The 12,835-nt window shown below is 39.2% G+C and overlaps 1 protein-coding gene across 1 annotated transcript in view; it reads left to right on the forward strand.

Moving 5' to 3' along the window:
- Window positions 1-112: 112 nt before the first annotated feature.
- Window positions 113-12,835, forward strand: part of BBS9 (Bardet-Biedl syndrome 9) — a 303,074-nt gene continuing 290,351 nt past the window's right edge. The window contains exons 1-5 of the mRNA XM_088521368.1: window positions 113-210; window positions 952-1,078; window positions 3,163-3,313; window positions 4,604-4,668; window positions 7,776-7,889. Coding sequence (XP_088377494.1) covers window positions 961-1,078; window positions 3,163-3,313; window positions 4,604-4,668; window positions 7,776-7,889 — 448 coding nt within the window. The 5' untranslated portion in view covers window positions 113-210; window positions 952-960. The remainder of the gene's footprint in view (window positions 211-951; window positions 1,079-3,162; window positions 3,314-4,603; window positions 4,669-7,775; window positions 7,890-12,835) is intronic.

Consider the following 12,835-nt stretch of genomic DNA (forward strand, 5'->3'; position numbering starts at 1 on the left):
GTGAGAGCGCCCAACCGCCCTTGGCGCGCGCCGCTTCCGCCTTCCCGGACTACGATTCCCAGCGGCCCGCGGGAGGGATGGGAGGGGCGCCCCGCCCTTCCGGTGGGCGGGGCCGGTTGCTAAGGCGCCACGGCAACGGCGCTGAAGATGGCGGCCGCGCCGCCGTTGCGGGCTCGGTAGCGGCTTCTCGTCTCGCCTCTATCCTCCGCGGTGAGAGCCCACGCGTGTCTCCAGCTTCTCCTCCCGCTTTTTTTTTCCTTCCTTTCTCTTTATTTCTGTTCAGTTGGTCCTGCTGCGCCGCTAGTGTCGCGCAGGGCTGGGGAGGCGGGAGCCGGGGTAGCGTAACGCACGAAGCGATTAGCCCCGTTTAGCCCCTGTCTACCCCCCGCCTCTTCCTTCCTTAAAATAGCCGCAGGTGGGGTGCGGGAAGGCGGATCTGCGCCCTCTCGCAGCGAGGTCTGCAGTCACGTCAGCAGGGCGCCCTTAAGGCGATTACTCTTCACAGTCCCAGTACAGGCTGCTTGTGTCTTGAGGGACTTTTCTCAAATAAGCCTCCTTAGGGAGGGCCTACACCGAGATCTGTTTTTTTTTCCTAGTTCTCTTGGTGAGATGGGGAAGTCTAATTTGAAAATGTCTTTTTTAAAATGCTTGTTATAGAAGGCTTGTAACAGTTCTAAAAAGAACTGTGTTCTTTCCTTATTTGTGTGTTTTCTCATAATTGCCAGCGTTTATTGCAATTAGTCTATGAATTCATCACAAGAAGTTCCTTATTTTCTTTTAAAGTATATAATATTACGTATGTGCTATTCGGTTAAGAGCTTTTTTAAAGTTACAGTAGTGTAAAGCTAAGAGATGGAAATACAGCAACTATTATTAATGTCGAAAGCAAAGGGATTTGTATGAAGTCATCCATCAGCTACAGGTGTTAACGAGAGTTTGCTTCCCTTTCAGTGAAGGAGAATGTCTTTGTTCAAAGCGCGTGACTGGTGGTCCACTGTGCTTGGAGAAAAGGAAGAATTCGATCAAGGCTGCCTTTGTGTTGCTGATGTTGATGCTGATGTTGATAACAGTGGGCAAGGTAAATTCAGAATTAACAGCTGCTGACTTTTAAGCTACACAGCTGCAAGTTTGCTCTAACAAAGCCTGTGCAGGGCTACAGCTCGTTAGCCAGACTAGTTGGCTAGTTAGTCTAAGGTCTGCTGTCTTCAGTATGTTCTTGTAGATTTCATAACACAAGTTGAGGGCTCCTGTTTTTGTTTGCTCTTTGTGTATTTCTATGTCTCAATATTTTAAGCCTTGCTCATCTTTCATAGCAACTTTGTCAATGCTTTATATATTTTTCAGTGTTGATATATGATATATCCCGGCAGATATATTTAAAACAAAGACTTTAAGTTAGTCATGGAAAAAATACATAAATTTCGTATAAACCATTGAACTTATGGGGAAAAAAAACAGGAGGGTGAGAGCTAGTACATTAAATAGTTTTATATGCTAAATATATATATTTTTTAAATGTCATTTTGTGCAGCAAAAATAAGGGCATGCTGGAATCAAGTTGTACTTCACTAAAGGAAGTCTTGCTTTTTTGTAGTCATTAAGAGATTATAAGTATAGAGTTAGTTGAAGTGATATATCTCTGTGGCTACATTTTTACAAAAATTAGTGATCTTTCTTCTCAGGAAGGGTTCTCATAAGTATGCATATGTTATATTTTTATTAGTTATAATAAATATTAGCTTATAATAAAAATTTAGGATGTTTCTTTTATAGAATCTCTTGCGGCATCTTGGACCTCTTTTTGCTCAGCAGAAGTCCTTGAGTAGGATATAATTTTTGCCAGTGTTTTTTAAAACTCTGCTCTTTTAGAAGGATTTTAACATAGTAAAGCTATGCTGCTGCTATGCTGTGCTTTTTGGAGGAAAATCAACTGAGGGGATTATAGGTGGAATCTGTTTCTAATGAGAAAGTAGGCCCTTCTTTCATATCAGTTGTGAGCAGTGTTGTGTGAGTGTAGTAGTAGTAGTTCAGTACTTTATTTTCTTTCTTAACACTATTTTTCTCTGTTTTTAGACAAGGATCCTTTTCTTGCAGAGTTCAGGGCCAAAAGTAAATACAACCTTAAGGCAAACGATCATCTTCTAGATAAACTTATTAAGTATATTTAAGGAATGTGTTACTAAATTATATTTTAAGATAAAAGTTGCACAACTGTTAATTTGCCTCTGGTAGACTACCTGTTACAGCACAGAAATGAGGCAAAGAGTAATGTGCAGAAGGCAGACAGTTATATCTGAACTAGGGCCTGTTGGGAAAAGTTTGCTGCTGGAGAGGAGGAGGAGGCAGCTGATCTTAACTCTTGAGTTAGGGTCATGTGAAACCATTTCAAATCCTTAGAGTCTGATAAATATTTTGAGTGCTGGAAAGACTTGTGGGGGGGGGGGTTGATTTTTTTTTTTTCTTTTTATTCTTTTTGACCTGTGTTAGTGACCTGTATCCAGACGTAATACATATTGATGACTTCTTTAGAAGGTTAGCTCTTCTAAAGTAATCTCAGCAACTCCGAGGTTTTTCATTTATAGATATACATCAATATATATATATATATATATATTTGTGGTTAACAACATGATCTCAAAGTAACTGTCATGTGATTTCCCTTGCTCCTCTTGGAAATGACAGCTCTGTCCCAAGATGTGGAGGTCTTAAGGCTGTGTTGACCTCATCTAGCAATTGTGTGAATTTAGTTTTCATTCAGGTTAATGTCATGGGCCCCTGTCTTAAAATTTAACACTTCTCCTGGCTTGATAGGTGTTTGCACAGATCCAAGATGTAGAATCAGGATGTTTGAAGTACCCTTAAAAATTAGCGTGTCACTTTTTTTTTTTTTTTTTTTTTAAACCAGTATGAGTATCAAACTGAAGCAATAGAATAGTAGCAATGGTTAGTGCCATCACCATGATAATTGGACCCTTTGCTAACCATTTTTGTTGCTGGGGGAAAAAACAATAATTACTAACATTAGTCTGGAAGACAAACCATCAGTAAAATCATGTGCAAATATTTTGCCTTTGAAACACTTCTGTAAAAAATCTGATTCTGTGTGTGTCACTATTTTTTTAATTTCATTTGTTTGTTTCTTTTGTTCTTTCTTTTTTGTAGATAAAATTATTGTGGGCAGTTATATGGGATATCTCCGAATCTTTAATCCACATCCTATGAAACCTGGGGATGGCTTCCAAGCTGAAGACCTGCTCTTGGAAGTGCAGTTACGAGAACCGATACTGCAGGTGGAAGTGGGAAAATTTGTTTCGTAAGTGAACAGGCTGTGTTGCTGATAAAGCTGTCTAATTAGCATGGTAAAATATTCCCTAAAATATTTAGGGCAAATATTTAGTAAGTGTTAATGGCTCAGATATATTTTTTTAATTTTCTTTTTAGGAATTTCAGTTTGGGAATTTCACTTTTCAGATTGGCAACCTATTAAAAATATCGTTACTATAGTGTGTATTTGATCTGCTTACTCATGTCAATATGAGAGCAAATTTTTGTCAAATATATAGGTGGAAGGGAATCTTCCTTTGTTTGTTTGTTTTTCTAATTTTTAAGAAACATAAATAGGAAACATGAGTTTTCACAGCACCTAGAAATCTTTAAGAGTAACCTCTTGTTATCAGCCAAGCATGTACTTGGGATTGAAGATCTTTCCTTTCAAGGAATTTAATGAAAAGTGCACTACAGGAGGTGCTCAAGGAAAAGATTTTATATTTAATTGGTATAAAATAATCTAGTTTGCAATTGTGCAAGCTTTTTTTTTTTTTTCTTTCCTTTCTCCTTTATTAAAGACTCTCACCCTGTGTAATCGTGGAAAAGACTTCTCTGAATCTTGTGCTTGGAGACCTAAGTTCCCATTCTAGAAGGAACCATTTTCTCTAGGGAATCATTAGTTTATTCTAATACTTATGGAGTGTCCCAGTGTAGAAATACTAATGTTTTGCCTGATCGATTGGTATAAAGCTTCCTTCTGTAGTTATAGCATGTTTTTTTTTTTTTTTCCTCCGTGCAAGAGGTAGTACTAAAGGTGGTGTAGGAGGAAGGTGTAGGATGTGGGATTCAAAGAATTGTGACTGTGGATGTGATGTGGATTTTCTGTGTGTGGGGATTTTTTTGTTTAATTTATTAATATTTTCCATGCGGCGAACACTGAAAAATTAAAGTATCTTGCATAGCTGCAAAATAATATGTGTTTGGTGTAAGAGTCCTCATTATCCATTTGGTTTTGGAGGAGTTAAGAGCATCTTGTTTGGATTGAATTTCAGACTAAACTGGAAAAATAATGAGCTTGCTCTTCATATTTAAATCTGGAAAAAATGTTCTTTAAGATTTCATTTTAATTTTGAGATTGTCTTCAAATACTGAAATATGAATTTAAGAAGGTAGTTGAAGTATTCTGGGATTTAACATGCCCAAACCTTGGGGTCTGGCTCACACTTGATAAGAAATTATTGGGAATCTTTACAGTAACTTCAATACATCACTTGAACTTAATCCAATTTTCTGCGCTCTACTACAAACTAATCTCAAACTTTTTTCTTCTTTACAGTGGTACGGAAGCACTTCATCTGGCTGTGTTGCATTGCAGAAAACTCTGTGTGTATGCTGTTTCAGGTGCGTTTAAAGACATAAATCTTCTAGCCATTTTAGGTTATTCTAAAATTGGTTCAGGTTGAATGTTAAATTCAATAGAAAGAGGATTTGATAGTCACACCTGAATATTTTAGTGGTCTTTTTAAGGGTGTGTTTGAAGGGGAAAGCATTAGTAATTAGGTCAGAATATTTCTTGATAATTAAAGGAGATGTGTTTTGCTGCTCTCTGCTTAAGCATTGTGATTTATCGTATGCAGGCTGAGTCTTGCTCTGCTCTTTGCAATGCTCTAGCTAAGTGGCAGAAGGATGATGTTGATCTCAGGGAAGTGTTGAGTCTGCAGCTGAGCTGCTCGAAAATTAGTAACTAAATAACTCATCTTATAGTGTGTAGTGTCAGCAATTTCAGAAATAGGTGTTCTGCATGCAGATGAATAAATGGTTGTTTAAGGACAGCCTACGCACCCAACTTTATTTTCTTTAAGCCATTTTTACAATTATTTCACAAAAATCCAGATAGTTTCTTAGAAAGCCAGAAGATTGGAAACATATCTTAAGAGAAGATAGAAAGTTAACAGTGGTAAGAATCCGAAATTACTGCTGTGGTGTGTGTGTGTGTGGGTTTTTTTTTTTTTTTTTTCTTTCCTCTTCTTAAAACCTCTTTTTTTTCCGTCTTTGACTGGAAGTTCTAAATGATGCACTAGAACTATATGTGAACAGGAAGGTCACAAAATACCTTTTCTGTGTCTTGCGGAACAGAATAGACACATTTAATAGGCCTGGTAAAGCTGTGACTCATCTTCAGAATTTAATAGTTTCAATTCAGTTTTGACCTTCCTCATGCAGTGACAACTGTGGCTACTTTCACTCTTCCTTCGTGTGTAGTGTTCTCACAGGAGCAGCTTCCTGCTCATTAGAGATCCTCAGAGGTTACAAATGCATGTTCTTTCAAGTAATAATTGCCTTCTAGTTATCTTAGCTGGGGATACCTGCATAGTTGATCTTCTCTAATGTTGCTTATGTCCTGTTGCCTACTGTTATACTTTTTATTAGAATATCTTATTTTTAAATATTTTTATTAAGAGCGTACAACAAATAAATGAGTCTAGAGTTTGTTTTGATTTTCAAGTGGCATTTGGTCTATGTTATTTGAGCATTTGGGTCAAAATGAAAGCCAAGTTTTACAATCCTTAAATTATAATGCAAAATATATGTTGTTATATTATAGATAAATTATATATTTTAATAACAATAATTAACGAAGTCATAAGCATCCCTGCAATAATGATAACCCTCTATCATTTGAACAGATACTTTTGAGCAAGTCTGTTCCAGAATTGAAGATCACTTTCTCTTCCTGCTTCAAGGGGAAATCACTATTTTTGTAAATCAAGGTTTTACCCGATTTATACTTTTTGCCATACACTTGTTGTTGATAGTAAAATAGATTCTCTCCCTGGATGTCTGAGAGCATCTTTCAAGACTGATTAGATTATAACCTGGATATTGCATTTCCGACAATAGGCATAAAATGACTACCTTGTAACCTGTTTTTCTTCTCTTATTGGTACTTAAGTAGCTATCTACCTGAAATTATAGGTAGGTACCTACCTGCCTAGTTTATCAAGCCTGCTTTGATGCTAATATCTGGGAATCTATATTGATTTTTTTTTGGTTGGAGCAATTGCCTAAAAAAGGTTGGTCTAAGCTTTTCACAGAGCTTGAAGATTGGTATTGAAATGATCTGTGTATACCTGAGAATTGTGAGAGGATCTAGCATAGGACTGTTTACTAGAGCAATTGATGTCTCCTTTTTCTGTGTGACTTATTAAACTTACTGTGCTGGCTAGTATGACTTCTAGAGAGTAATGCCACTGTTTATGGGAGTGCTGAAGAAAGGCCTTTGTCTATCAAAAGATAACCTTAACTTCAGTGTCTTTTGAAAGACTTGGGATTTTAATTCCCTAAAGGGATCAGGACCTTAAGGTTCTTGCAGGTGCTCTTGAGAAGACTATAAGGCATGTTAGAAAAATAACACAGAATCACAGAATGGTTGAGGTTGGAAGGGACCTCTAGAGTTCATCTAGTCCAACCCCCCTGCTCAAGCAGGGATGCCTAGAGCACGTGGCACAGGGTGGCATCCAGGCAGGTTTAAATGGAAGATCTCCAAATCACTCTTTACCCTCTCACCCTCCTCCCGCTTAGTAGATGTTCAGGGGAACACAGGTAAGATCACTTACAGTTTGACTTTGTGTACCTTCTACATATCAAAATACTGCTTAAGAGAAGTGTTAGGATTGCCTAAAACAGCTCAAACATAATTAAAACAAGAAAAATCAAGCAGCAGTACTTTGTAGTGGGCCTACATGCTCTGTTTCCTTTCTGAGATAAACTGATGAATCGGATTTGCCCATTATCTTTAAGGCAAAAGAAGTTTCTCTCACCAAGCACAAAACAGAAGAAACTGCTTGATTAAAGGATACAACACACAGGCACATCCAGTACTTGCTCTCTGTTGTTCAAAACCCAATCCACCATGAGTCTTTTTCATAATATATCCATATATTACATATTATATTTTGTATATATGCATAATATATCTATTACTGTATGCATATATCTCTTATCCTTGCATTCTTAATCACTGCACTGAATTTCAGAGCAAGTAAAGGTAAGTGATAAAGGTGTCCTAAAAGTACCTTTTCAAAATTAGCTTGGTTGAAGCTTAATTTGAGACGCAGGCTATTACAGCTCTGCTTCTCATATGGATGCAGCACATCCACTGAACACGCTGACTAACTAGAGAATCATAAGATACTCCTACTCATGAGTAGGCTTTTTTGGTGAGTTTCATTTTGAGGTATACTTGACCTGAGGACTATGTTTAAATAATAGAATCTCTGCCTCATGCTAAGTCTTTATAGCTCATTTAGTGTAGTGCATCCGTATTTTTGGTTCTGGGGTGCTGCTTTGGGAAAGAAAGCAGCAGTGTCAGCTGTCATGTGTCAACATCATTAGGAATAAGCTATGGCTTTCGGTTTTTTCATACTGCGTGAGTTGGAGGATGTGTGCACACACACAAATACGTGTGTGTGTAGATGCACATATATACACACCTTTTCTTTTTGTAGGAATGCTGGGAAATGTGGAACATGGGAATCAGTATCAGGTTAAACTGATGTATGAGCACAATCTTCAGCGAACTGCTTGTAATATGACTTATGGACCATTTGGTGGTGTAAAAGGTAAGCTCCTTCCTGTGTAATCTTTGTCATTAGTTGTTGAACTGAAAAGTTGAGTGATAACTTCAGTTTTGAAATGCTGTGTGGTACTGTTCTCTGGAGAGAAACCATTGTTTAGAAAGATGATCTAATCTTGTGCATATTTAAAAAAAAAAAAAAAAGGGGGGGGGACAAAATACTGAAATGCAAGTAAAACACAGTGTAATAAATGTAGGATAGTTCTTCACAGATGTATCTTTTTGAGAGCAGGGTATGGATTTACAAGGTTATATCACTGAGAGGAAAAAAATTAAGGAACCCCCTGCTCTTCCCTTGTAAAATATTTTAATATCAAAATGACTGTGTTCTTTTATGCTATATTCTGTTTTTCTTATCCCAGACAAAGCAAAATCAACATCTTCATTCTCTGAATTTAAAATATTGAGTGTTCTTAAAAATACACATTGCAGGCCTTTTTTCTTTTCTTTTAAGCAAAAGATTTATTTTTTAATTTGAAAACATAGCAATGAAACATGATATTTATGGTGTGTTTGTAGTTTTAAATAAGCTTAATAAATTTCAGTTTCTGAACTCCTGTGACACAACTGTGGGTGCTTTCTTTGTGTTCCAATCTGGAAGCGTTTAGGTTTGCTCAACATGGCAGCACTTTCTCTTCAGAAGTCGTTTTGTCCGCGGTATTGGGGGTTGGTGGTCACCTGCACAAACCGTGTCCCTGGGCTGTTGGTAGCATAGTACCACTTTACTGAGACAGGGTAATATTTTGAGTCAACTTAGGCTTGTACTTGGGCTTGAATGCAGCAGACCAAACCTCAGACAGAATGAGGAGCCTGATGCTTCCTCATTTGGATAATGTTGGGGGAAAATGGTCAACTCTGGTTCTCTGAGTGAGCAGTGCCATCGTGAGTATCTTGATGGGCAAGAGTGTAAGGCATGGGCACGTTCCTGCTAACAGCAAAAAGAGGATCTTCAGTTTCCTGGGAAGTGCACTTCTACCTTGCTACAGTGGAATTGCAGAAATAAATGCATTGAGGGATCCCAAACTAAGACCAATTAGTGTGTCTGGAATGGAAAAGCAAGGGATCTTTACAACCGTACACACAGCTCTAAGCTGTACACACAACAGTACACAAGGGAACTGTTCTGCAGAATAAACTGTCTGGATCTTCCTGTGTGAAGTGTGTTCTTTTACCTGGAGACTCTGGGTCATGTTCTGACCACCAGCTCAGCATTGATGCCAAACCTCTACATGCCTATGGAAGCTGTGGAGGAAGCTGCTAAGTTGCACAGTGAGGAAAATGCCTTTGCACGTTAGGAAGATGGAGGGCAAAGTTTACTTCAGAACTCCGTCAGCCAGCCAAACACGTTCCAAAGCCTTGGATAGCTAAAATGAAGACCAGTCTTTGGCAGGCAGAGCAGCAAGGCCATAGAAAGCAACTGGTAAGTCCTGCATTTTTTTTTTTCCTTTTTTTCTGGTTTCTAATAGCACTTCTGTCCCAGCATATCAAATTCTATCCCTTTTCCTTTCTTATTTCCCATACTACAGTTTATGTTAGTTTCTAATGCTGTGGAAAAAGGGTGGCCTCAGCTGTTGCTCTGATGGAAGAGTATCAGGAAACAAGGCAGAGATGTGTGTTATATAATAATCCCTTTTTCTATTTAAAAATGGCATTTTCTATTTAAGACTTAAATTTAAGGGAAAACTACAGTGAGTTCTTGGTTTGGTGTCTCTTCTTGGGTTAGCAAGGCAGACATTGAAGAAGGAGCAATGGGCAAAGTCGATGTGGGAGGAAAAGCTGTGGAGCGGCACGGAACAGTGTTCTGCCGAACACTGCTAGCTTCAGTAAGTAGGTGCCTGTCCTGATTTGCTTTCCTGCCCTCTCTGTATCATTGGCAGATGCTCTGTGCTGCAATTGAGAGCTGACAGCGGGCTGTAAATAAAAATATATTTTTGACTGACTTCTGCCGACCTTTCTGGAATTCCTGCTAGGCATCTGCTAACACTCTCCTTCACCTCCGGCAGGGATTAATTCATGGTAGTGGCAGTGCTGAAAGTGCAGCCACGAGACTGCCCTGCCAGCAGGCTGACCTGTGCCGATCTATGCCGCTCTCTGGAGAACGCCGACCAACAAAAAACACAGTGAGGCTCTTTCCTGTGTTTGTTTCCTGTTATTGCTGTGAATAATGTGTCCTCCTCATTGCGGTACTCAAGCATCCTGGGGAAAAAAGGTGAAAGAGGCACTTCAGAGCTAATGTTTGCAGAGCTGCTGAAACAGACACAGAAGAGTGGTGGTCAAACAGGAGGACTACAAGAAAAAAGTGCTGGGGGAGGATTAGGAGGAGGGGGGTGAATGCAGATCCCCCAGGAACATAGGCTTTCATCTGTGGAAGCAATGAAGAATGTTGCAGGAGTTGTCAAACCACTTGATCTATGAAGTTGCTGTCTGGGTCAGATTTTTCTTGTTGAAGGTGAAGCTCTTCTGCCTCTCCTCCATCTTTTCCATCTTGAAAAGCCCTTAATGCTATGGTAATGAAACACATCCTACCTAATCATACCATCTGAAACTGCTAAAGGAAACATACATACTTTGAGGTTCATTTTTGACTTTTTTTTGGAACTAAACACTCTTTGGCTCTTTGAGTTCTTTTTAATGTTTTGCGTTTGTGGGGTGAGTTTGTGGGTTTTTTTTTTCTCTTCTCTACAGTTAGCTATCAATTTCATAGAAACTGAAGAAAATAATCAATTCACTACTGTTTGTTCTCACTCCGAACAAAATAATCTTGGTATTGATTTCTATTGTGCTCCTTTAGAATTTGGATTCCCATGTGCAGGTACAGTCTGCTGTCTAGTGGGCCACTACTGTTGTGGTCTTAACAGCAATGCAACATGGTCTGTTAGTCCCATGATGCTGTAAGGTTGCATAGGATTTCTGAAAATCTTGTAAAGCTGGTGCATGATTTACATTTGCCATTCCAGAATATCTCATTTCTCCTGGCCTATATGGTACCAGAATATCTCATTTCTCCTGGCCTATATGGTAGATGGCTACATCTCTCAAAGGAATAAGCAGGTGAAAACATTTCTGTTTTCCTTTGAATAAGTATGGCTGAACTGCAGAGAAGGCAGCTGAGGCTCTTCTTGAGAGCTGCCAGTTGTTTCTAGAGCCTGATGTTTGGGGATGAGCAGGAACATGCTCAGTATTCCTCAGGAGGCTGCTCCACCACAGGATGGGGTCGTTAGGAGTGTGTGTGTGTGGGATGCATAAAGCTGGAACAGAAGCCTGAGGCTGGGTGGCTGATGTGGAAATGGCAGGACAGTTCCATAACCAGGTGTCAAGGTATGGAAAGGAACTGAATTTCGTTCCAGTTTTCAGATTCAGAGCTTAGGGTCTGAATTGCTGGGAAATCTGCCATCCCTTTTAGATCTTTACCAAGGCTGAAGAGGCAGAGAAATTTGTTCAAAATGTGCTTGTAGTCCTCTCTCTCTCTCTTTTTTTTTTTTTTTTTTAATGCCTCTAAAATTTAGAAGTTTGTTTCAGATTGTACTGGAAGGGAGTCTACCTCTACAATTTTCCAAACATCTTGCTGTGTTCAGGAAGCTCGCATTTAAGGAGAAACAGCAATTCTTCCTTTAAATGTTAGTTGACCTCTACACCTTTCAGAACTTTCCCCAAGATAAGCAGTGTGGCTACTAATATCAAAGATCTGTGACTGCTTTTATGGTTCAGTTTGGTTGTGAAAGCTTCCTGGTGGTCTTCAGCTATTTCAAGTTAAACGTGTGCTTATGTACACCTCTCCCCATGCCTACAGTCCCCCTTCTTCATGTGCTGCCTGATCAGGTAGGAGTGTTTTTTTCACGGCCTCTCTTGATGCGCTAGCTGGGAAAGAATGTCTGCAGTTGTTTGAAATGTGCAAGCATTTAGAAAGGAGCATCATTAGGAGGTACAGATTGCATGTTCTACTGGCAATTTTGGGTTGCTTTCAGTGTTTTTTTTTTCAGGGAGGGTTTGCAAAGGCAGATAGGTTCTGGGCTCCCATCAGAAACTTTGCCTTAGTTCGGATTCTGCAACTCGCTGCTTGTACCTAGAGATGAAACAGAGCAAGAGTCTGCGGGAGCCAGTAGGAGGTCTTTCCTAGTGCACCCTGAATTATGCAGGAAGGTTGTATCCATGTTGTAATACATATATATATTTTTTCCCTTTTATGAAACAACTGAGCTGTTGTGGTCTTGCGTCTTTTATATAGTTTTAGCCGTGGGCTCAATCTGACTGCCCTGGGTAGTCCCACACTCCACAAACAGTAAGTGTCTATGTTGTTTTTGCAGACTTGGGTTGTAAGTCTGTCAGTGTTTAGATCATCTCACTGACATGAAGCTAATCATGACGCGCTGTTCTTTGTGCATCGTGGTACTGTAACAGAATGAATAGTCATGTTTAGGCCAAAGTTTATTCCTTTAATAACTAAGTCCTGTAACTTACCATCTGCTTACAAATTTCAATTAAATTACGCCTTATATCTTAATGTTTTTCATAGTAATTTAGTCATCTATTGCATAATATTAAAAATGTATGACATATCTTGATTGGCATATGTGAATTAAATCTGTTTCAGTAGTGCACGTCTCTCCCTCCTTCCCGCCAACAAGGTTTTCTGTCCTTTCTATCCTCTCCTCTCTCCCCTCCATGTGGGACAGAGGCTTCCTATTTGAAAGGCTAGTCTTTTACATCCTTGGCTGAATGAGTGGGGAAGGAAGGGAGGAAGCTTCTTCTGGAGGACTTGTTCTTTTCCCTTCTGATAGGTACTGATGGTCCTGCATCCTCAAGCTCCTTGTACGATCGGTATTGTGATGGTGTATTGCCAAAAGTGCTAGTCAAAAGGTTCTTGATTTGAATCACAGAATTTTATTTATTTATTTATTATGCTACAGCCAAGCTTCTGCAGGAAAAACCCAG

The sequence above is a fragment of the Tinamus guttatus genome, unplaced genomic scaffold, assembly GCF_059628265.1.
Source record: "Tinamus guttatus ecotype Peru unplaced genomic scaffold, ASM5962826v1 Tinamus_guttatus_pri_ptg000119l, whole genome shotgun sequence".
NCBI classification, from domain to species: domain Eukaryota; kingdom Metazoa; phylum Chordata; class Aves; order Tinamiformes; family Tinamidae; genus Tinamus; species Tinamus guttatus.